General features: G+C 42.1%; 1 protein-coding gene across 13 annotated transcripts in view; it reads right to left on the reverse strand.

Annotated features, from left to right (window-relative positions):
• Positions 1-23,310, reverse strand: part of BPIFC (BPI fold containing family C) — a 59,384-nt gene that overhangs the window by 605 nt on the left and 35,469 nt on the right. For 7 of the 13 annotated variants that reach the window (XM_082348940.1, XM_082348938.1, XM_082348934.1 and 4 more), the window contains 6 exons: positions 22,042-22,133; positions 20,510-20,686; positions 19,258-19,311; positions 18,287-18,457; positions 17,573-17,640; positions 7,354-8,437 (listed from right to left, as the gene is read on the reverse strand). In XM_082348940.1, the coding sequence (XP_082205066.1) occupies positions 7,753-8,437; positions 17,573-17,640; positions 18,287-18,457; positions 19,258-19,311; positions 20,510-20,686; positions 22,042-22,133 (1,247 nt within the window). In that variant the 3' untranslated portion in view covers positions 7,354-7,752. The other 6 variants (XM_082348943.1, XR_014233025.1, XM_082348935.1 and 3 more) reach the window with 6 other exon arrangements.

Here is a 23,310-nt window from a genome sequence, read left to right on the forward strand (position 1 = left end):
AAGGATGCAACAATGAAGACGATATCAAACTTGGGGCACCTGGAGCCATAGGATGTCTGGGTTTGCCTGAGGGGTTGGGGAGGCGTGGTTTCTTTACCAGGTCCTACTGTGCAATACCCTTCCTTACCCCTGTCCCCCTTGTGAGTGCCTCAGACACAGGAACAGGCCATTTTGGATTCTTGTCACCTTACATGACTTAACCAGTTATAGAAAGGGACAGGGGGAGGGAAGAGGGAGTGCAGGGTAGTATATAGGATTGGAGAATTCTGTCAGAATCTTATGATTCCCAGAAAGGAAGAAACAAGGTATTCTGACGTTTGTTAATAATGATTAACCAGGAAACAGCTCACAACAGATCCCTGAACCCAGAGGAGGGTCTTTGGTTCAGGCAAAAGTTTACTGACTGAGAGAATCAGAAGAGTCAGTCTAGTCTCAGATATGCCCTTTTCCAGCTACACAAGCCACTTCACCTCTCTGAGTCTTACTTTCCTCGTCTATAAAATGGGATTAATAATCCCAGCCTTACAAGTTGTCTTGTGGAACAAATGAAATACAGTGCACTAGTGCATCTTCTTGTAGTGTGGTGTGAATAAACTTGGCTTCAAAGGGAAATCAGACTTGGTCTGATGGTTTTTTTTTTTCCACTTTGATCTGATTTTTAAACTCAAGTTTAAGTGCTTTTCATTGTTAATTATGGGCTTTAAGAGCTAAACATCTTATTTATAAAATTCCTCGGGCTGGGAAACAACAAAGCAAAACAAAATAAAACAAAAAGTAAGCAAAATAGGGAGAGGTATATTCTACTATGAAAAGAAATGGGGCAATTAATATTGATAATTCTTACCTCAAGAACTTCAATATCTGAATTGACGAGTGAGATATTTTGTGGGTTGGGCAGAGGAAATCCTTGCTGCAATTTTGCTAAAATATAGAACAAGATGTAAAATAATTGGGCATGGGCATGGAAGATTTAGTAAACTTTTTAGTAAGAGACTAACAAGAAACTTTTTGATAATTTATCTTTCCATTCTTCCTGGTTCTGTGTCTTCATTCTCTCTGATATGTCCCTAGCATTTCCCTGAAAGAATGGTTAATTAATCTGTGCTTAATAAAAATGCACCTGCAACTATGGGCATTTGGATGGCAGAAAAATGCTGGCAACTTGTCCAATTTGTATTTTGAAAATAACTTAACTAGTGGGTCCTGAGGATATTTTGATCTCCAGTACAAAGCATATTTTAACCAAGCCAAACTCAAGATGCTACAGTTTGTGAACAACTGCAGTGTAGGGAGAAGGCCTAGGATTGTCATTCATTAAAACTGTGCCTGTCCGGATGGTGGTCTTTGCATAAGAACCACAGAGACACCTTCTAGGGATCATCATCTCATTTCTGGTTGACCTGAAGGAGACTCTTGACTGCCTAAGGAGAGTGGTTTTAATCTCCTTAACTCAACCAGAGTTAGCCGTTCTTGCTGAGTCTGCAAGTAGAGTTGTTAACAAGGCCTGGACCTGGAATATCTAACTTCAAAACTGTATCGTTGATGGTACAAACTCTGTCAATTCTGGTGCTGGCCTCGATTCATAATAACACATTAGAAGTACAAGCTTCAGGATGGAAAGTCCCAGACAATCCCCAACACTTAGCCAATGTCAGTGTCACATTGTTTCCCAAGAATCCCTTACCGTTGGCCAGTGGGAGGACTCCGAAGTGGAGAATGGAGGACAGAATATTCTCAAACCTCAAGACCTAAAATGAAAGGGGAAACTGAATCAGTTGCCAAATCAGGGCATTTTGAAAGCAGCATACCTGGTTTGGACATGTACTCTCCCAGACTTTATCAGGACTGAAAGCAATAATTAGCATCTCCCCATAGAGATATTCTAGCTTTGCAGACACTGAAAGCTATTTTGTGGGAAGCCATTTTACAGGGTTTCCTAATCTTTTTTCCTCTTTGAGGATGGACATTTTGGTTCCTCTCTACAGTGGATCATGGTGGCAACAAATGCAGAGGGACCACATGGTGGCAGCAAACATAACAGCTTAGATACTTATCAAGTAAGATAATCTCAAATAACTAATAGATATTCCAATTAGTAGTCTTCCATTAATTTATTGGGAACCCTGGCCACAGGAGCTTCCTTGTATTATGTCATGCTCTATAGTTAATAGTACCACCAGAACATGCAATTTATCTTTAATAAACTATGGTAGTTGTATAATCTTAGCAAACTGCTGGTTCCTGGGAAGATTTAGGTATTAAAAACAAATGCACTATGATGAACACCAGTTCATTCAGTGAATATTTTTTAAGCATCCTATATGCTTAGCAATAATAAGAACCTCTTTGAAGCTTAGCAAAGGTGGCTCTGAAGCAGATGTCCTAGGTTTATCTCTTGTTTTCACCACTTTACTGTGTGATGTTGGGAAACATCTCTCTGTGCCTCAATTTCCTCAACTGTAAAATGAAGATAATAGTACTAATCTCAGAGGGTTGTTATCAGGATTAAACAAGTTAATATTATGTAAAATGCCTGGTATATACCATTGTCATTTTTCAGAAATGTCTACAAACATTGCCAAACGCCCCTGGAGGGGAAGATTGACCCTAGTTGAGAACCAGTGCTCTAGAACATAAGCGACATGAGGGTAGGGGCACCAATTAGTGATCTGGCTGATCTTCCTGAAGCTTGGGGAGGGGGGTTTCCAAATCGCATGTTGGGATGACCTCTTCCAGTCAGGAGGTCACCAGGCTAGACCCTCCTAAGAGGCATCTACACAACCAGCCTTGACCTAATTTTAGGAGATGGGTAGATATCCTTTGAAGAGCAAACCTAATCATAGCCTAATAATTTATATAGAGCATCATCCTTTGGTAGTCTGAATCTTAAATTTAACTCTAGAGGATTATTTTATCCAAAAAATGAAATGTCTGTTTTTTCCCCCCAACATTACACAGTCTTAACTGTCTTTTGAGTTCTTTTGAAAGTCTTTTTGAATAGATAAAAGTAAATTGGAGAGTTTAATAGTTAACAGGCTTGGTGGATGAGTAGCTACATAAAGAATTTTAAAGTTAAAACCTACAATCAGAGGCAAAGAAAACAATCATCCAGCTACTATATAGGAAAATTCTCATTTTTCCCTGTACGGGGACTCAGAGCTCTGATTCCTACCTCAGTATTGCTGCGACTGGACTCTGGCAAAGAGAGGTAGAAGCTGAAAACAAAACAAAGCAACAAAAACCAATGGGAAAAAGTTAAAGGAGGGAAGACTTAAAAACAACCGTATCGGAAGAAAGAAACAAAAAGGAAAGGGAACTTTTTTTTTCTTTAGTTCAGTAAGCCGTTATTTAAAAAACCACACAAACTTGTAAGAACATAGTATTCTAGTACATCTTTACCCCTATATTTGCTGCTTAAGAAGAAGAGCAGCGGTAACAGAAAGCTTGGATTTGTAACCAGGGTGGGTTGCCCAAGTGCATTTGCTATATGCGACTTACTGTTGGCCACTTGGAATGCAGAACATTCTTAAGAAACAGTTTTTAGGTCTTCTTGCTCTGAACTCAACTTTATAACTTCCCCGAGTCAGGCCGGTCCCTTATTAATAAATATGACAATGATGATGATGATGGTGGTAGTGCCACTGTAGGACGTGGACTAGTCTAGGAGCTTTGTAAACATTCAAAAATTTAATCTTCATAATGACCCTGTAAGAAATGTTACTATTACTGTCCCTTTGGCAGACAAGAAAACTGATGATCAGAGAGGGAAAGTAAATTTCCCAAGTCACAGAGTCAGCAATTGATAGGTGCAGGTGACAAATCTCACTCTATTTGACTCTAAGTTCTATGCTCAGTCTAGGCCACACTGCTCTGAAGGAGGTATTACATGTATAATTTTTTTAGCAGCTCAGTCAGAACACATAAGGGAAACGTTAGCTGTGATGGCTATCTGATGTGAAAGGCAGTATAGTATAATTGTTAAAGAATAGGGACTCTGTAGAACGCCTGAGTTTGAATCCCATTTCTACCTCTTACTACATAGAATTACTTACTCTCTCTGGATTTTAGTTTTCTCATCTACAAAATATGAATAAGAATGGTACCTACCTTATAGGACTATAGTGAAGATTGAAGGAAATAATGCACATAAAATGCCTAGAACCGTGCCTAGCATATCCTTAGCACTCTATCAATGCTGTTATTATAACTGGGAGAAATGGTAACAGTTAGGCCAGCACATAATGCCCTTGATATTCTTTGTCAAATACCAACAGAACCTTTGCTATAGGTCCCATTAGCAGGGAGTCCCTCACCTCCCCAACACAGCCTGTCCTGATGCTTGATATTTTGTGATTTTCATGATAAAGCTAAAGGCCAACATTGCCTCTTTCCCCGTTTTTCCAAGGACTGATCCACAGGTGGTCCTCCCAACATACACACTTGATGTTCAATGCAATAGTAATAGTAATATGAAGCAACAGTAATCAATAGTAATAGTAATATGAAGAAATAGTAATCAATAGTGATAGTAAAATGAAGCAATAGTAATCAATAGTAATAGTAATATGAAACAATAGTAATCAATAGAATTGTACTAGGGAGCAATAGTAATCAACAGGGAGGATTCCTTCATTTTACACATGGGAAAACTGAGGTCCAAAGAGGGGAATATTAATGGCAGATTTGGGACTGGAACACAGATCTCTTGATGCCATCCCAAAGCTCCCTTCCATTATACGATGTTGACTCATCTTGTTTTCCCCATTTAGCTTCCTAGGGCTCACTTTTGCCCAGGTCTAGAGTCTTACTTCTGCATCATCCCTCCAGTGGAACTCCCTGTCTTCAGTCTTGATTCTCTCCAATCCACCTTCCACACCATCCCCAGAGTGAGCTACATTACACGCATGTCTGACGAGGACATTCTCCTGCTCAACATTCTTTAATGGCTATGATAAAGTCCGAGTGATTCATACAGCACGGGAGGCTTTCTGTACCCTGACTCCCAGCTGCCTCTCTGTTCTCATCTTTCATTCTCTACCTTGAATTTTTTTTTAAGGTTAGCAATCATTTAATGTACTAACATTTTCACTTATAAACATACAATTTGCATATACAGGGAAAAATAGGTTCTGAGGACACAACAGAATACTAGAGACAGGCAAGCAATCAGAAAAAAAGATCAACCTGGGGGAAAAAATGGAACTGCATCCCATGCTGGTGTCTACATAAACTTGGGAAGGAGAAAGATAGATCACACAGTATCACAATTAATGCAGAAAATAAATGTGGGTCATTTTGTCTCAATGGCAGGAACTTCTCCCATGATCCAGATCTTGGGTCCCAGTCTGGCCCATTTCATGAATGATGATCTGAAACACAACCATGGGTCTCTCCCTTCTCTTTACATCTAAGACCCTGAAGTTAACTCAAGGAATTGAAAGAACAGAGCTAAGAAACAAGTAGACTGGCACGTGTGCAATGTCAAAGGCCAACTAGTTAAAAGTACACATGGAAGTAAAATACTGACTAAACCTGAACAAGTTCCTTCCAAGTCACCTAACTTCTTGATTTAGGATTACCTAAGTGTTGGCATCTATGAGAGTTGGGGCCAGGGAGATGAAGTATCTCAGCCCATCTTTATACCGAGTATGCATTTCCTCTCAGGATCAAGTCACTAGTGACAGTGAACTTCCAGACTCAACTATAGTTGCCCAGTGGGGCTGTGCCTGCTGGGGACAGGGGCTGGAGATGGGGGTGCACACGTGTGCCCAAGCTTCAGTCCACAGCTCTCCCCCTTCTGTCAGAGGGAAGCCAGGGCAACACAGGGAGACCATCTGCTTCAAGGGCATTTCACTGACATAACTCAGTATCTGTGGTTCCAGTAACTCCAAGTTCAAAATTAATAACCTGATGTAACATTAAAAACTGAGTTTAGTATTTTGTAAGTAAAGCATACAGCTCAAATAATGACGACCATCTGAACAAAACCATTCTTATTACATACGATGTAAAATAACAAAAGCAACATTTTTAACCATCAAAACCAGTGTTGTCACACATCACATGTGGCAACTTTCCACCATGTCAAACATCCAAAGAGATGACAGCCAAGTATACTTCTTTTTAGCTGGAAACAGGCTCTCCAGTGTCAACAAGTGCAACAGAATTGACTGGGAAAACAGACCTGTGGTCACCACAAAGTTCATTTGGCATCTGGTTTCATACGGAGATAGATCTATTTGAGTCTGCCTTAGAGGTGGAGTGCGTTGGTCAGTGGAACGAAAGACTATGTATGTAAGTGGCCACATAGAATACAAACAGAATTTGTGCTACTAGGAGCGTATTTTATGGAAAATAGGGCCACATGGAATATAGGGGCAGAGACCTTCAGTGTAGCTAAACTGCCTTTGTAAAAGTATATTTTTAAAAGCATGCAGGACAGAAAACTGGAATAATTGAAGTTTTAAAATTTACATAAATAAAGAAATAAGAAATAACAGAAATGCACAACTCTCAGTTTGCCAGAGCTTCACACATAGTTGGGGCTCAAATTAAATGGTTTAAGCTTCTCTGGAACGTTTGAGTCAAGAATAAAAACAAGGCCGGTGTCCTGATCAGGTGGAGTAATACCTTGAGCAGGTCATTCATGTCCTTCGGCCGCAACTCCCATCTGTAACCTGAGTCTCCCCCACCATGCCACCACCGGGGCTCCACGCACCCCAGTGCTCGGGGACAGCCACAGCGCCCCAGTCCTGCACAGGACAGGAAACAGGCCTTTAACAGCCTTCAGAAGGGTGGAAAAGAGGATCCTCAGGGCAGCGCCATCCCCTGAAACAGTAACACTGTAACTATGGCTCTCATTCCACTTTCCTCACCATTCTCTTAATATTACTTTCTCAACAAGTAGAAAAATAAGCTATAAGTAGGCTGAAGTGGCAATAAAAACAGTCAAAGTGAACACTAAAAACATGATGCCTCTGAATACAGCAAATCTACCTCCACACACTTGTTTGTAATTGTTTTGCCTTGTTCAAGTTTTAAATGATAAAGCCCTAAAACGCTGAGACTCAAGTCTACTCCTAATTTGAGATGTTTTCCAAGGATCACTACCAAAAACAAACTAGTAAAAATAAAATGAAAAAGCATCATTTTAAAGGGGGGGGACCTGCCATCCCGCCCATCATCCTGAGCAGTCAACTTTGCTGGGAGCCCGCAGAGCCCCAGAGGCTGTGAGCATATCACACCGCCGCCTCAGGAAGGTTCCAGCCTACAACTCTTGAAGTAACGTGCAGCCAGTGCTGGTCTGAGGTTTCAAAGTCTGGCATTAAAACAAAACAGCTAAAAAAAAAAAAAAAACAGCTGCAGTTCTTCTTGTCCCAATCACTCACTCACTCATACATCACCACGTTACTAGTGTAACACTAAAATAAACTATCCCTTAAGCATTAAGGCCTAACTCTAAAAGGAAAATGGCCTTTCCAAACAGGTGTGTTCAAATAAGGTATTCTGAGAGTGCCATAAAAAACTCCTAGCATGAGCCAGTGCCCCCAGATAGTCCACGTTTTAGCTAAACAGCAGTCCAAAGCCTTCTCTGTGGTACTTATGTGGATTAGTTATAAGTATGATGTCACTACTTTCAAAAGAACTACTAAAACTATTATTAAAAACATTTATAACAAACAGAAATGCCCTGCAAAGTATATTATTGCACACAGGGTATCAGAAGCTATGCACCTCCAGGTTCCAAGGACTCTAGAAGACCCAGAACAGGGACCCTAAGGCCATGCCTGTGGCTGCTGCAGCCAGCATGCCCAACGCCAGGTCACTGTCATTGTCTCGATACCGCGCACGAATGGTGACTAGGTTGGCAGGCTGCTGTCCGTAAAGTCCGGCATACGGGCACTGATAGGGTACGGCATAAGCCTGCCCGTTTGCAGCATAGACAACTTGAGTTCCTGGCGGGTGTGCACCACTGTATGGACCATAGCCACATGCTTGCTCAGGGGCTGGTGCAGCATAGGCTGCGTAAGGAGGTGGGGAGGAAGCCACGGCAGTCTCATCGTACAGGACTTCTGAGCCAACATAAGCTGTGTTTGTCCTGGCATCCTGAAGTGTACATTTCCAGGCCAAATAATCATCTGTGCTTTCTGCACAAAGACTGATGGTTTTTCCCATCTCGGCAAACAATCTGCAGCAGTCTTTTGCCTTCCCATCTGGAGGCTGAATATCCTGACATTCATGTCCCATGCGGATGCTGATGCAGTCCACTGGCATGTGGACCTTATCCTCTACACTCTGCCGAGTTTGGTCATCATAATAGGTCAGGTGACCACCTGACCACTGGTCAAACCAATTCTTCTTCCAGCGCTTCAAAACAGTACTCTGTCTCAGCGACCATCCACTCTTCACAAACGCCGTCTTTTCACCTGCAAAGCCTCTGGCCACAGCGGTGCACCGAAGCAGGGCGGGAGCACAAGGTCACTGCCGGGCTCCGTGGCTCCGACTGCCTCACGCCCTCTACCTTGAATTTTATACTCAGTAACTCCGAACTGCTTAGCGCTATGCTGTCTTTTTCATCAGGTACTATATACCTGAGTTTAAAGTGTACTGGCTTCAAAACGCATACCAAAAAATCCTGAAAAATTAAAATTAATAAATGTCTACAACAAGTAACATTATGGCCACTAGTCACGTTAACTCAACCTGACTCATAGTTAAATATAAATTATATTTGCTGTGGAATGCATTTGAATATGTGCAATATATTTTGGGATGGAGTCTCCAAAAATTAGAGTGGGTTAAGGCCATAAAGATCCTAAAACGACCTTGAGGTGTATACTTGCATATTCCATGATATTTCTGGCCTCCATGCTTTTTGCTCATGTGGCTCCCTCTTTCTAGAATTGCCCTTCTCCTTTCTCTTTGGCTGGTTAACTCCTTTTACTTGCTTAAGATTTAACTCAGGTGTGGCCTCTTCCGGGAATCTCTGTTATTTCATTTAAGGAGCAGATATTCACAGAAGAGGTAAGTTTGCTTATTATCAGCCAATATCATGTTAGCATGAATTAGGTTTTGAGATTTATTCAAAGTGACAGCTAAGAGTAAAAACCAGAAAGACTGTTAATTCTGACAAGGATCAGAAATGGTATCGGAGGCACTGTGGCTCAAATTGATCTTAGTGGAAAGTGAGGACCAGAGTCACTGGGGCATCTTTGAAGGAAGTAAGCTGAGCAGTGGAACAAACATTTGCAGGCACTGCTGGGGAAATGTGAGTGCCTCCCCCTGGTCACCCTGCCTCTTACAATGGGCAAGCTAGAGCAATTTAGAAATTAGGTCTACATAACATGGAACACACTTGTGAGTTTCCTTTCTTTTCTTTCATCACAACCCTAAGCCATGATTGGTTATCTCAGGACCACCTGAGCTTCCCGCAAACCAACTATCCTTTCCTACTAGGGCCATGTGACTTTTATCTATTTACTAGTCTCTAGGCGTATTTACCAGGTTAGTTTACTAGGAGACAAGTCTCACTAACTGCAGAGAAACAGGTGGAGCAAAGAGCAAACTCTTCCCGTCCAGGTTCTGAAAAACACGCAAGCTCAACTCAGACCACTAGGTGGCGAACAACTTCACTCCTTTGACATTTTATCCTTCACCTGGCACCTAACCTGTTACTTAAAGCCCTGCTACTAGCAGCTAATTTTTATTACAGAACCACAGAGTAGCTGGGGAGAAAGGGAGCTCAAAGAGGTCTACCTTGCAGGCATATAGAAGTATAGCTTATTTTTAAAGTTTTGGAGAAGGTTTACTGCTCTGATTGAAAACCAGAGCTAAAGTGCAAACTTTTAAGCATGGCAAAAAGCCCTTCATAATCTGAGTCAATATAACAACTATGACATAATGAAGGCCAAGTGGACCAAAGCACAGGCATTCACAAGGCCATTCTTCCAATCCTGTGGCCATGGCAGACACTGAAAATCAATCCTTGCACTCAATCCCCTATAATGATTGCTTATCTTTTGCCCTATGACTATAAACTCCTTGTGGGTTGAGATACAGTCTTAATTCCCTCTGTATTCGTGGGATTGAGTACAGAGCATGGCACACTTAGCGCTTAGTGTTCATTCGTTCACTCATTGATTCTTCCAGCAGATATCTATTGAATACCCAGTATATATCAGCTCTGGGACAGGTACCAGAGATACAAGTGTGAGAAAAACCAAATACACTCACTGCTCCATGTAGCTTACAGCCTAGTGGGGAGGCAGACGTTAACCAAATAACTGCACTGATGAACAAGGTTAGATCAATAGTCTGAAGGAAAGAAATACGTTCATTTGTTCATTGAGGCAAATGACAAAGGAATCTGATCTAACTTGGTGGACGCAGGAAGGTTTCCAAGAAAGGGCTGTGTCCTTGAACTGACATATGAAGGATGAGCAGGATTAAAAAGGCAAAATGGGGAAGGAAGAGTGGAGAGGTCTGGGCAGAGGCCAAAGATCCAGTGGAGGGAACAGAGAGCTAGGGAGAGAGCACAGTGAGACAATGCTAGACAGACAGACAGCGGCTGACCGGGCTGGGTTTCTCAGGTCGTGTTGGGATTTTGATGTTTACCTGAAAAGGAATCTGTGGCAGGTTTCTAAGAAGGGGGGGGATGTCAGTGTTTTGTCAAGATTACTCTGGCTGCCGTATGGAGAAAAGATTGGCAGGCTGAGAGGTTCCCAGGTGCTTCTTCTGTGCTTGGTAATGTGCTAGGCAATGTGAAGAATTTTATTTATATCTATATTTATGAGGGATGGGGAGAAACTTTATGTACAGGAAGCAATTAGAGAACAATACAAAGCAGCCTGTATTCAGGTGCTCTTTTGTGGGTTTACACACTACTTGTTGCAGGAATTCTGAGAAGGTGTGAAAAGGTGATGAGACCAGCGAGGGTTGTGTGTGTGTGTGTGTGTGTGTGTGTAATATGGGGGGGGAGCAGAAATAAATTGCCCTTTGAGAGAAGCACTCTGTATACTACCATGTACAGGCACCCTACCCTGTCCATTAGCATGTGGTACATATATACAATGGAATATTACTCAGCCACAAAAAGGAATGAAATTGGGTCATTTGTAGAGACGTGGATGCACCTAGAGACTGTCATACAGAGTGAAGTAAGTCAGAAAGAGAAAAACAAATATCGTATATTAACACATATATGTGAAATCTAGAAAAATGGCATAGATGATATTATTTGCAAAGCAGAAATAGAGACAAAGACATAGAGAACAAAGTATGGATACCAAGGGGGAAGGGGGGGGGTGGGATGAATTGGGAGATTGGGATTGACTTATATACACTACTGAGACTATGTATAAAATAGATAACTAATGAGAACCTATTGTATAGCACAGGAAACTCTACACAATGCTCTGTGGTGACCTAAATGGGAAGGAAATCCAAAAAAGAGGGGATATATGTATACCTATAGCTGATTCACTTTGCCGTATAGTAGAAACTAACACAACATTGTAAAGCAACTATACTCCAATAAAAATTAATTAAAAAAAATCTGAGTGTTACCCTCACCAGGCTGTGGACCTGGAAGGTAGAAACCATTGTTCTTCTCTCAACTATTTGTATCAGGAACAGTGCATAGCACGTAATAGGTGCTCGATAAATTCTCACTGAATGGATGTATGGATAAACAAGCAGATAAAGGATGGGTGGGAAAGTATCTATTAGAATTGAGGTCACCTTGAGGGTGAAGCACCTAAAGCAAAATGTTCATTTAGGGAGCTATGGGAGGTAAGACTGGCTGGCTGGAAAGGTAGGACCAGACATTGAAGAGCTTGAAAACCCTAGGCTGTAGATTTAATCCAATGATGAAAAGTTTTGAGGGGAGGAATGTGTTGAGCCCACTCCAGAATTAAAGGACCCTCTTGATGAGGCAGAGTTCCCCAGTATTTTAACTCCATTGCCTTCTGCAGTCTAGAAATTCCCCAAGTGAGTCTGGGAGAAAGGTAAGAAGTCATTTGGGGTTCCACCTCCGCTAGGGGCTCCCCACTGTGGCCTTCCTCTACCCTGGCCTCAACAGTAGTTCAGAGGGAGGATGGAGATGGGGATCAGCCCAGTTGCCAAGCCTGAGTTCTGCTGGCCTGTCCAAGCACCGTTCCAACAGAAACTGAATCCATTCTTCCCAGACTTGTTTTCCTATCTATTTCTCACCAGATGGCTCACGCTGGGAAATGTTTATCTGCCCAACTGTGAGAAGTGGAGTTGGGTGGTGATACTATCTGCTTGTAGTCAGCTAGATTTGCATTCTCTGACGGTGTTGCATGGGAGGGGTTGCAGGGCAGGTAGATAGGGGTGTGTGTGTGTGTGTGTGTGTGTGTGTATGTGTGTGTGTGTGTGTGGTAGTGGGGTGGGGCGCAGTTTGGGAGTATCCAAATCCTCAGTCATGGGAATGTAAAAAAAAATGTTCCAAGCTCTAAATGGTTGAACAATAATGTGCATTTGATTGCCTTGAGCTTTGCATGCAATTAAGAAAAATGGTTAGAATTAAGTCATGTGTATGAAGACCATCAAAAGGAAAGTGTTGTTTAATTTGGTCCCTGAATTAGTCTCAAAAATGGACATTTGGATTGAAGTTACCTCCAAATAGACCAACCTGGATTGGAGTTACCTCGAAACAGAACTATTTGGAACAAAAGCCTCAAATATAGAGAGCTGTAAGAATCTGGTTTATGGGCCAACTCTACAGCTTTTAAGACCCTCCTGACTTGTCATGTCTCTTGGGACCAATTTCTCCCTCTTACTTGGCCAAACTTTGATCCTAGAATAAGGAAAGAGAATAAAGTACTACTAGTAGCAGTAACGGATGTTTCTTGAACACTGATTATGGGCTGGTCGCTGTGATTTTCATACATTCTCATCTCTACCAATACAACATTCTACACAGGGGCTCTGTTTTGCTGAGGAGGAAACGGATACTTAGAGAGGTTAGTTATCTTGCGCAAGGTCACACAGCTAGCAAATGGCTGAGGTAGAATTCAAAATGAGACATGCTTGACTCCAGAGCCTGTGCTTTTAATTGGACATACACAAAAAGGTCAAGCTTATTACTAGTACTCCCAGCTTTCATTTTCTTTATTCTTTCCTTCACTCAGTTCCTTAATGCAATGAGAAAAGGGCTGTGTGTTTTTTCCATTTCAGGACACACAATGCCAGTGTCTTCTCTTTTTTCTATCAATACTTAACATTGAGAAAGGACATCCTGTTTCACTTTAACCTGACTCCGTGCTTCTGGTTTTCTCCTCTAGGCAAAGGTATTTATTTTAGAAGTTGTAGGTCTAAGTCTCATTTTCTAAGACTTAGCTATTCACCACATCAAAGGCAGTACAATGTAGTAAGTAAACAACCACTCATGGCGTTGAAGACTCACTCAGGTTCAAGTTCTAGCTCTGCCATTCAATAGCTCTGTGACTTGCATAAAAAATTACTAATGGGCTTCCCTGGTGGCGCAGTGGTTGAGTATCTGCCTGCCAATGCAGGGGACACGGGTTCGAGCCCTGGTCTGGGAAGATCCCACATGCCGCGGAGCAACTGGGCCCGTGAGCCACAATTACTGAGTCTGCGCGTCTGGAGACTGTGCTCCACAACAGGAGGGGCCGCAGTGGTGGGGGGCCCGCGCACCGCGATGAGGAGTGGCCCCCGCTTGCCACAACTGGGGAGGGCCCTCGCGCAGAAACGAGGACCCAACACAGCCATAAATAAATAAATTAAAAAAAAAAAAAAAAGAAAAAAAAATTGTACTGAAAAAATTACTAATAAATAGAAAGCTCAGTTCAATAGAGTCTAGAGACCAGCAGGGGGAGTTCTCACACCCTGTGATGACAGCAGAGCCCAACAGGAAGAAGGAAGCCTCCTCTTGTTTCCTGGCAAGGACTTAGCTAAAGAAAAGCCATGGGCTCTGTGTTTACTACAGCCCTCCCAACTTCCTTTTCCCTCTATAAAAGGGTTCTCCTTCCGTTGCCATGTGGGGACTTGCACAGGAATCACCATGGTTATAGACCCCAAACTGCAGTTCTCTGCTCATCCCAAATACACACATCTTTGCTGGGGAGAAATATCCGGCAGTCCATTTATTTTGGTCAACACTTGAGTAAGTTATTTGACCTCTATAAGCTGGAAAATGGGGATGATAAGCTACCTCCAGGATTATTCATTCAATCTATAGACATTTATGGAGTGCTGTGCCGGATCCTGGAGATACAGGGCTGTGAGGTTTAAATAAAGTAATATATGTATGGTACTTGGTACAGGACCAGCAGATAGTAAAGGCTCAATGATAAAGTGTAGTTATAAATGGTAGAACAAAAGGCAATTTCTCTAATAGCCATCACTGGACAGGAGACAGGGGAATGAGGTGTTTTCTGAATAGAGCTCTTGGAATGATCTTGTATAATTGAGCCCTTCCTTCCCCTGGCTGAGGCCAGTCCCCATAATTTTAGATAATAGCCATAGCCATCATTTTTTTTTAACACTTAACATGCACTTTACATGTATTAACTCATGTACTCCTCACAACAACTCCCTGAAGTAGGTTTTATTATATCATTTTATAGAGGAGAAAATGTAGGCCCAGAGAGATTAAGAAACTTGCCTGAGATCCCACAGCTAATGATCCAGGCTGGGACCTGCACCAGCTAGTCTGATTCCAAAGCCCATGATCTCCCCACCTCTCTAAACTCACCACCCTGGATTCGCCTCTGATTTCTGCATCTCATGTCTAGGTAGCCAGCCCTGAGCAGCTCCAGAGAGAGACACCCTCAGGCAGGGGACGGTTAGGAAGGCCGCGGTGTTCTGGGGAGATGTATTCGGAGACCCTGTGTTCCCTGGCTCTCCTCAGGGGTGTTTCACCCATCCCCATCCACTTTACACCTCTTCCTGCTGTGTCTCTATGATGCCACTTAAGACCAAACCAGCTCACCCTGAAAAGCAGCTCTGCGGAGCCCAGGAGCGGAGGCATTGGCTGCTGTGGCCCGTGTGGGAGGCGGGGCTACTGCTCTTGCTGCCAAAGGCTAAGGCTGCTCTTTCAGCACAGCCTCTGCTCCTTTGTGGTCTTGCTTCTGGGTTTGACTGCCTGAGGCCTGAGTGATGCCAGGCCCACCTGCTTTGCCCCTAGTCTGCTCGCTGCCTGAGGTTTGCTATAGTACCCGCTGCAGGAGCCCCACTCAGACTCAGTGCACGTGACCTGCACGTGCTCAGAAGAGCTCTGTGCTCGGTTTAACGCCCTGCTATCTCCATCTTGAAATTATTCATTATTTTTGAACAGGGGGTCTGCACTTTCATTTTGCACCAAGCCTCACAAATTATGTAGGTGGTCTTGTTCAGACCTTACTAAGGCCTCAGGGTGCAGGAAGCCTCCCCAGCACGTGAATCTAAAGGAGATCACAGGGGTGTTTGGAAGAGACTTCAAGCAGGCAGGAGTCCTCCTTTCAGGTTTGTGTTCACAAGGTCAAAGAAGGCTTGTGGACCGCCGGAAGCTGGAGAATGAATTCAAACATTCCTTTGGATGATGTGAATTTAGCAGGTTACCATCAGTTTTCCCAATTACTCCCATAAATAAACGTAATTCCCACTGTACATGCAGTTTCTTACTGGTAGGAATGTTGGAGGTGAGGGTCAACCCCAATTAAGCAGAGAAGCAAACTTGGTCTCTCTGCAACTTAAGATCTTTCCTACCTGCCTGACACAGCCTGAAGTCCCTTTCTTATTAAATCCTTCCTTCAGATCCTGCCAGTAAACCAGAACCCCGCTCAAGTGCAAATGCTTCTACCTTCTCAGAGCTTGCTGCCTCAATTAGCAGCCCTGCCCGCATACTCCCCCATCACTCCAGATTTCCAGCTCCCCTTTCCTAGAGCCCTTTGCTCTCAGTCTTCAGACAGAGGCCTCACAGTCCTGCGGCTCAGGCAAACCACCTTCCAAATTCTCTCCTTTCTCTCGGCCTAGCTCAGATCCTGCCAGCTCTTCACCTTTGGTCTTTTCCCTCCTCATCTCCTGCTCTCCGGCTTCCATCCTCTCAACCATTAAAACTGCCATCTCAAGCATCACCCATCAAGGTTCAGAGTTTCATCAGCTTTGATCCTCTAGAAACAGGGCCACATTATGAATTCTGGTAGCCTGAAGCCTTCAGGAGCCCCTCCTCCATAAAAAAACATTAAAAATTATCTTCGAAGACTGTGTTGTTATAAAGATAAGTATAATCCAGTCTGGATTGTATTCATCTTAAAATTCTTATTTTAAAATATATTAAAACATTTTCATGGGTCCCTGAAGTCTCATAGGCTCTGGGCACTGTGCCTTTAGAATTTAATGGAGAAATTAGTCCTTCTTTGAAGGCCTGGGTAAAGTTGAGGAGAAAGCCTTCATGAAGTCTTTTATTTCTGGGAAGCCATATTACTTTTTGCTTTTATTGTTCCTTTTATCAGGAAAACAACATAGTTATAAAGAAAATTTTGAGAAAACAATCGACTCATAATCTCATAGTCTAACACAATCCTTCATTTGTAATTCACTTCCTTATCCAGATGGAAAGCTATTTTATACGGCTGACTGTTGTGTTTATGCAGTTCTGTATTCTGCTTATTCCGTTTCATATTATTTTATTGAAAACATTTTCCATGTTTCTACAATAGTCTTCCTAACCATCAATTTGACTTATGGTGATTGACTTACTTTTTCCCTCTGTTGGTTTCCCAACCTTTTCAGACTAGGATTTCTTTGTCTGTTTTATTGCTTCCTTTTTGTCCTTTCATGGATTTAGTCTGGGCCATCTGATTATTCTGTATATCCTCCCCTGCCTCCCTCTGCCCCAGGTAGTCTGATTCATGGCTTCAACTATGGGCTTTATTGGGCTGAGGAGAACGGGCTTTGCAGGTGGTTCTTCCCAGTGGCAATTAGTGTTCAATGATCTGTGTACATGACCTGCTCAAGCCCTTTCACACTGCATAGTTTGCGTTTGAGAGCCAGCCAGGCCATGGGGCATGGTCTTGTTAAATTCTACACTTTAGTAAAGGGATCAGAGTGTCAGAGCCTGAAGGTAACTCAGAGATGATTCTGTCCAACTTCATTATTTTACAGATAAGGAAACTGAGGTTCAAAGAGGTCAACAGACTTGATCACGGTTCTGGAACCAGGGAGCAGGGATTTGAAACTTCATTCCTTGACCTCAAAGTTTCATGCTCTTTCTTCAATAGCATCCATTCTAAATTTGTTGAAGAGGAACTTTATTTTACACTGCTGTACCATTAGAATGGGCATTTACACTGTGGAATTAAATTTACAATAATTTTGTTGCCAAATTTATCTGAATATTGTCTAATGGGAAGAAAAAAGAAAAACTTCATAACATAATTTTCAGTTAGGTCCATATTTTGAAATTACCTGGACTATTATAGGAGAAATGTTTAAGTGATTCATGTTCCATTGAATGGTAACTTCACCTGTTTTGTTTCTGTTCCCTTGTCACTAAGGTCTGTTGATTCACTTATTACTACCATCCAACAGTCACATCAACTGAGCTTACCTTTTCAGAGATAAAGAGCAGATCAGTCTTTGTCCCAAAATAGCCAGGGCAACATTGGTACTAGCAACCTGCAGAGAACAAAAGCATACATTAGTAAGATGAGTGAATTTATCCATTTTGGCCATGAATATCATTACCTATAGTAGAAAGATAAACTTCACTTTCACTCTCATCTCAAAAAATATTGGAAAGAAATAGCTCTAAAAATATTGTCTTGCAGGTAGGGAAACTAACTATAAAGACTTTTTATTTGAAGATCTCCTTTAAATTATTTTTCCTTTTCTTCTAATCTCTCTTTTGCATGTGTGGGGGGCAGGGGGGGGGAGAGAGAGGGAGAGAGAGACATCTCACTAAGGTTCATTGTTCAGTCATTTTCTCTCAGATTGCATTTGGCCTTCATCTACTCAAATAAACTTGAATTCCACCTTGACTGACTTATTTCAAGAAAAAAAGAAATTTGGTTATAAATGTAACTGAAGCAGAGGGAAGGGCACACAGGACATGGAGAAGCGGGGAGAGCTATTTTACAACGTTGGGGGGTATGAGCACTGGCCTCCCATACCTACCCCCACCCCAGCCTCAACCCTGTCCTCTCTCCTAATCGATGGATCACATCCCATCCCTCCAAACATTTAGTAGACCCTGCTGGTCAGTGGTCTACTGCAGGAACAGGACTGGTATCCGTAGGCTGCCCTCCTGTCCCCGCAGACTTACAAAGTCCATGGAAACGATGGTTTTCACAGTTGAGTTCTTGGACTGGGTGAATATCACAAAGGAGGCAGGGATGTCTAGGGTGAAGTTGCCCGGTAATAAATTGACCACGGGAGGCTCTGTTGCCAAGACCTTTACCATGAAGGGCTGGGACAAGATGTACAGCTCTGCAATCTGCCCACATTCAGGGAAAGAAACAGAGATTGGGAGTCGTGAGTTGAAGAGGGGAAATCACAAATTTGGGGTGGCCTGTGGTGATTAAAACTTACATCATACAGTTAGAACAGAAAAATCTCTTTAATAATTATACCAATAACAACAAGATAATAATAATAACAGCTGGCATTTATTGAACACATACTGTGTGTCAGGCACCATGTCAGGACTTTCAGTATTATCGCATTTAATCTCCACAAACTCCCTCTGAGGCAGGTTCTATCGGAATTCCCATTTCACAACTAAAGAAAGTGAGTCTCAGAGAGGTTAAGTAATTTTCTCAAGGTTCCAGATGAGTAAGTTATAGAACTGGGATTCAAATCTAGGTCTGTCTGACTCAAGATCCTTGCTCTAAACCCAGGATGCTACACGAACATCTCTCTGTCCTCCAGGGCAAACCTGAGCCTTTCAGTATACTATGTCCAATACTCAGATCCCATGACAGCATGATATTAATAGTTGTTTTACTGAAGTCACAATGTGGCACTATTCCTTCCTTTCCCATTTAAGCTAATTATTTAAAGTGTGGTGGAACCTTATGGAAGGAACAAATGATTTATTCTGTGTACAATGTCTTTCCTAGTAACTTGTACTGTTCAGTTAATATTTGTAGATATCTGATTAAAAGAAAAACTCTTAAGAATGGAAATATGGTGCAAGCTTGGACCAGAAAGGAACATAAAGAACCAAAAAGTCTTCCGGAAGTAATTGCAGTGAAACCAAATACACCATTAAGGAGTCAAACCCTGAGCACTCACCCGGGAGAGCATGCTGCCAAGGCCTTGAGAGTTGCGAATCAAATGGTTGAAAATCTGGAAAATGAAGACCATCATGTCACCGTAAGGTTTTTACCTGCGTTGTATTTTCAGGGAAAATGCAGCATTCCCTATAATTTTTATGAATCATGAAGCTGTTGCACCAAAAATGCCTAGTGTTTGAAGGTGACTGATTATTTTATAGCCCAACCACAGGAATTCTGAGGCCCAGAGAAGTAAAGTGACTTGTCCTAGGTCACACAGGACGTTACACTGCTTTTGAGTAAGGGCCTTTTAACCTTAGGAACACAGTGTATATCATATGGGTATGATCCATGTGTAAACATTTTACAGTGGCTAACAATGTCTTGTGTTATTGTCCTCTTTTTCAGAGGTTACTGAGACATACGATGCATAAGTAATTTACCTTCATAGATGAATGGTTTTCAAGTCTGAAGCTAGAAGTGTCTAAATCTCAGTACTGTATGGCAGCTGGTGTTGCCACCAGCATTTTGAACACAAGATTTATAATTATTTGTACAATTAAGGCCTAGAGAATGAAAAGATACATAAGGGATGCTCAATAAAAGTTGTTAGTTGACTGGTTGGAGAGAGAGTTCTCATTATAAAAGGGAGGGGCGTGACAAAGAGGATCAATGAATATCTGTGCTATTTACTGGTCATTGTAGATGTCAATTGTAATTACTAACAGGAGAAATCTTTATGTTGGCATAACACAAATAATAAAATAATAATAATGATGATGATGATGATGATAATCAACACTTATAGAGCACGTAGTCTGTGCTAGGCATTGGTCTGAATGCTTTACGTATATTTAAACCTCTTTAATGCCCATAACAACCCTATGAGTATGGAACATTATTATTCCCATTTTCCAAATGATGAAAATCTGGCACAGAGAAGATAAGTACATTGAAATTACCAAATTTTCATAGGTATTTGTCACAGGTAATAAGTAGTGGAGGGGCTTCTTGGTATTATTGAAGATCAGTCTAGAAGAACAGTGGCCCAGTATCATAAAAAGCTGAAATTAGCAGAACTGGAAACCCAACAACTCCCCAACTAGTATCAACATTCATTCTACAATCCCTTCATTCATTGTCCTGCTAGGAGTGATAGTGTCTACAAAGGCCCAGGAATAGAAACTATGACATAAAAACCCCCGTAATGGGATACTTATAACAAGATTAAATGTTGGTGTCGATTGTCATCATCCGTTAACTCTCCTCACCTCTTTTGTGGTGAGAGTGACGTTGAAAGCCCCAGCTGTAAAATAAGCATAGGACGCAGATTTAAAGAAATACTCGGAGATTCCAATGTAGATCATAGAGTCACTGTGTTCCGGGAGCACAAAAGGAACTGATGAGAAGGGGGTATCTGTGAGGTTTTCCAGAGGGTAGAATACGCCCTGTGGGGAAACAGAGAGAAAGACCAGTGTTATCAGGGGAAGACTCGAACGTGCAGGACTAAAGAAGGTGGACCCACTCAAGTCAGAATAAGGAATATTCCAGAAACTCAGTAGGGATGAAAAAACCATGAGTCCTCTGACTCCTTGACTGGGGACTATGTTTCAGAGCTCTGATGACTTCTTGAGCATATCTGAGTGTGTCTGTCCACCCTGGGGTGTAATCCAGTGAGAAGTTCCTTGTTAGTCCTCTTCTCAGAGAAGGGAAGGCAGGTGAATGTAGCTGGAGGGGACAGCTCTGAATAGTTCCTGAAGTGTCATGTAGAGATGTCAAACTTTTGACCTTCAAAATCCGTGACTTCTGAGCATCTGGGGCATCACAGAAAGACTCAGAAGGACCCAGGATTCTAAATGGCTCAAAGCATTTTTGTGGCATTTTTACTGCTGCCTTCATAAGCTATAGGCTGTTATTACAAAATGGTGTCTTGTGTAATATTTAACTGATTTGAATGACTCTGATTGAAACATAAGCCAACATACATTTAAAAAAAAAGAACCAATGGGGGCTTCACTGGTGGCGCAGTGGTTAAGAATTTGCCTGCCAATGCAGGAGACACGGGTTCGAGCCCTGGTATGGGAAGATCCCACATGCCGTGGAGCAACTAAGCCTGTGCGCCACAACTACGGAGCCTGTGCTCTAGAGCCTTCGAGCCACAACTACTGAGCCCACGTGCCACAGCTACTGAAGCCCGCGTGCCTAGAGCCCATGCTCCGCAACAAGAGAAGCCACCACAACGAGAAGCCCGCGCACTGCAACGAAGAGTAGCCCCCCACCAAAAAATAAATAAATAAATAAATAAATAAATTTTTAAAAATTAAAAATAAATTATATTAACTTTGGGACAAAAGCACAGTTAATCACTTTTCCAGAATCAGCAAACACCATTATGATGTGTTAATGGCCCTGAGAGAGTTCAGCAGCCCTCAGTTAGATCGACTAACCTGAGAGCTAGGAATAGAACTATCAATATTTACAGTCTACTGATCTGTTGAGCTCTAATAAATGCAGACTATTCTACTTGCTGCCCCTTAGTCTCAAGCCTTACTCCCAGAGGCAGAGACATCACGATACTTTTCTTGAAGAAGGCAGACATATGCTGTGCAATCCAAACAATCATTTACCAGTCAAGAAGAAGTTCAAGAGTCTTTTAAAAGAGCATAAACATGAGAGAACTGCTTGAAAGAAAATTAAACTATTGGAAGAGAATGTAGTTATATTTCCCTCTGCACATAATATTTGTTCCTTGAATAGTGGTTATTGATAGCCAAGCTTAGGACTCTGATGATGATAAAATTACCTTCAAGTTCAGATCAACGTAATTCTCAGTAATTTCTGGAGAACTGATTAGGGAATAATCCAGCAGAGTATAGTTGTCAATCTTTCTTAAAGCTAAATAACAAAGAAAAAAGAAAATTTACATTTATTAAAGGTATAGTATAACACATGGTTAATATTTATCCAGAACAAATTTTTAATCCTCTGTTATTTAAAACAAAAATTAACCATTACCCTATTTCATAAATAATACTTGCTCACTTTTCAAAACCCAGGAAAAGTCGATAAATCAAAAGAAGAAAGTAAAAACTCTTCTTTATCACATTGCCCTGAGAGAAACATCAGTAAAATTTTGGTCCATAGCCTTTTTTTTTTTTTTGGTCCATAGCCTTTTATGCATGCTCCCAGAAGTAGAGAGATTTGCCCACAGCAATCTAGGATATGGCAATCCTCCACTGGTTCTTTCCTCATCTTTTCTACATCTTCTTTCTCTTCCCCTGCCTCTCCAATCTGTTCTTTTTTATTCATCTATCTGCATCCACTCCTCAATCCATCTGTCCAGCCACCGTCTCCTTGCACCCCTTTAACAAGCTAATATTTATGAACCTAGTGTGAGTTAGGCACCGTGCTCAGCGTTGGGGACACAGAGGAGAGTCAACGTCCCTGCCCTCAGTGAACTCACAGTCTGGAGGAGGAGACAGACATATAAACAGGAAATGATAATACAGCGTAATAAGAGCAGATCTGTAACTGAGCTCCAGAGGGCCTACTACAAACGTAGTCTTATAGTCTTCCCCATCTTGGTATCGGTAATTCCACTCTTCCAATTTTCTAGTTGCTCAGAGTAAACTCTGGGCTCATGCCTGACTCCCCTCATGACCCTCATTCAATGTGTCAGCAAATACCACTGTCCCTACCCTCCAGGTACATCCGAAACCTGAACATATCTCACCATCTTCGTCACTCCATCCAGATCACTGCCTTCCTTGCTCGTATGGGTCACTGCACTAGCCTCTTAAGTGGTCTCCCTGCTTCCACCCCTGAATCCTGTCCTATTATTAATAGACAGAAACCAGAGTGATCTCCTTAAAATATAAGTCAGTTCATGAAAGCTGTGCTCAGAACTCTCCCAAGACTTCCCATCTCAGGCTAAGAGCCAGGCTTTGTAATGACCTACAGAGCCCTGAAGATCTAGCCATCTGCTTTTCCCCTCTCTGACCTCATCTCCTGCTGCTTTCCCCTCGTTCCCTCTGCTCTCGGTATGGACTCCTCATAGTTCCTCCAGCGCACT

Source organism: Balaenoptera borealis (genome assembly GCF_965194805.1).
Source record: "Balaenoptera borealis genome assembly, chromosome: 13".
Taxonomy (NCBI): domain Eukaryota; kingdom Metazoa; phylum Chordata; class Mammalia; order Artiodactyla; family Balaenopteridae; genus Balaenoptera; species Balaenoptera borealis.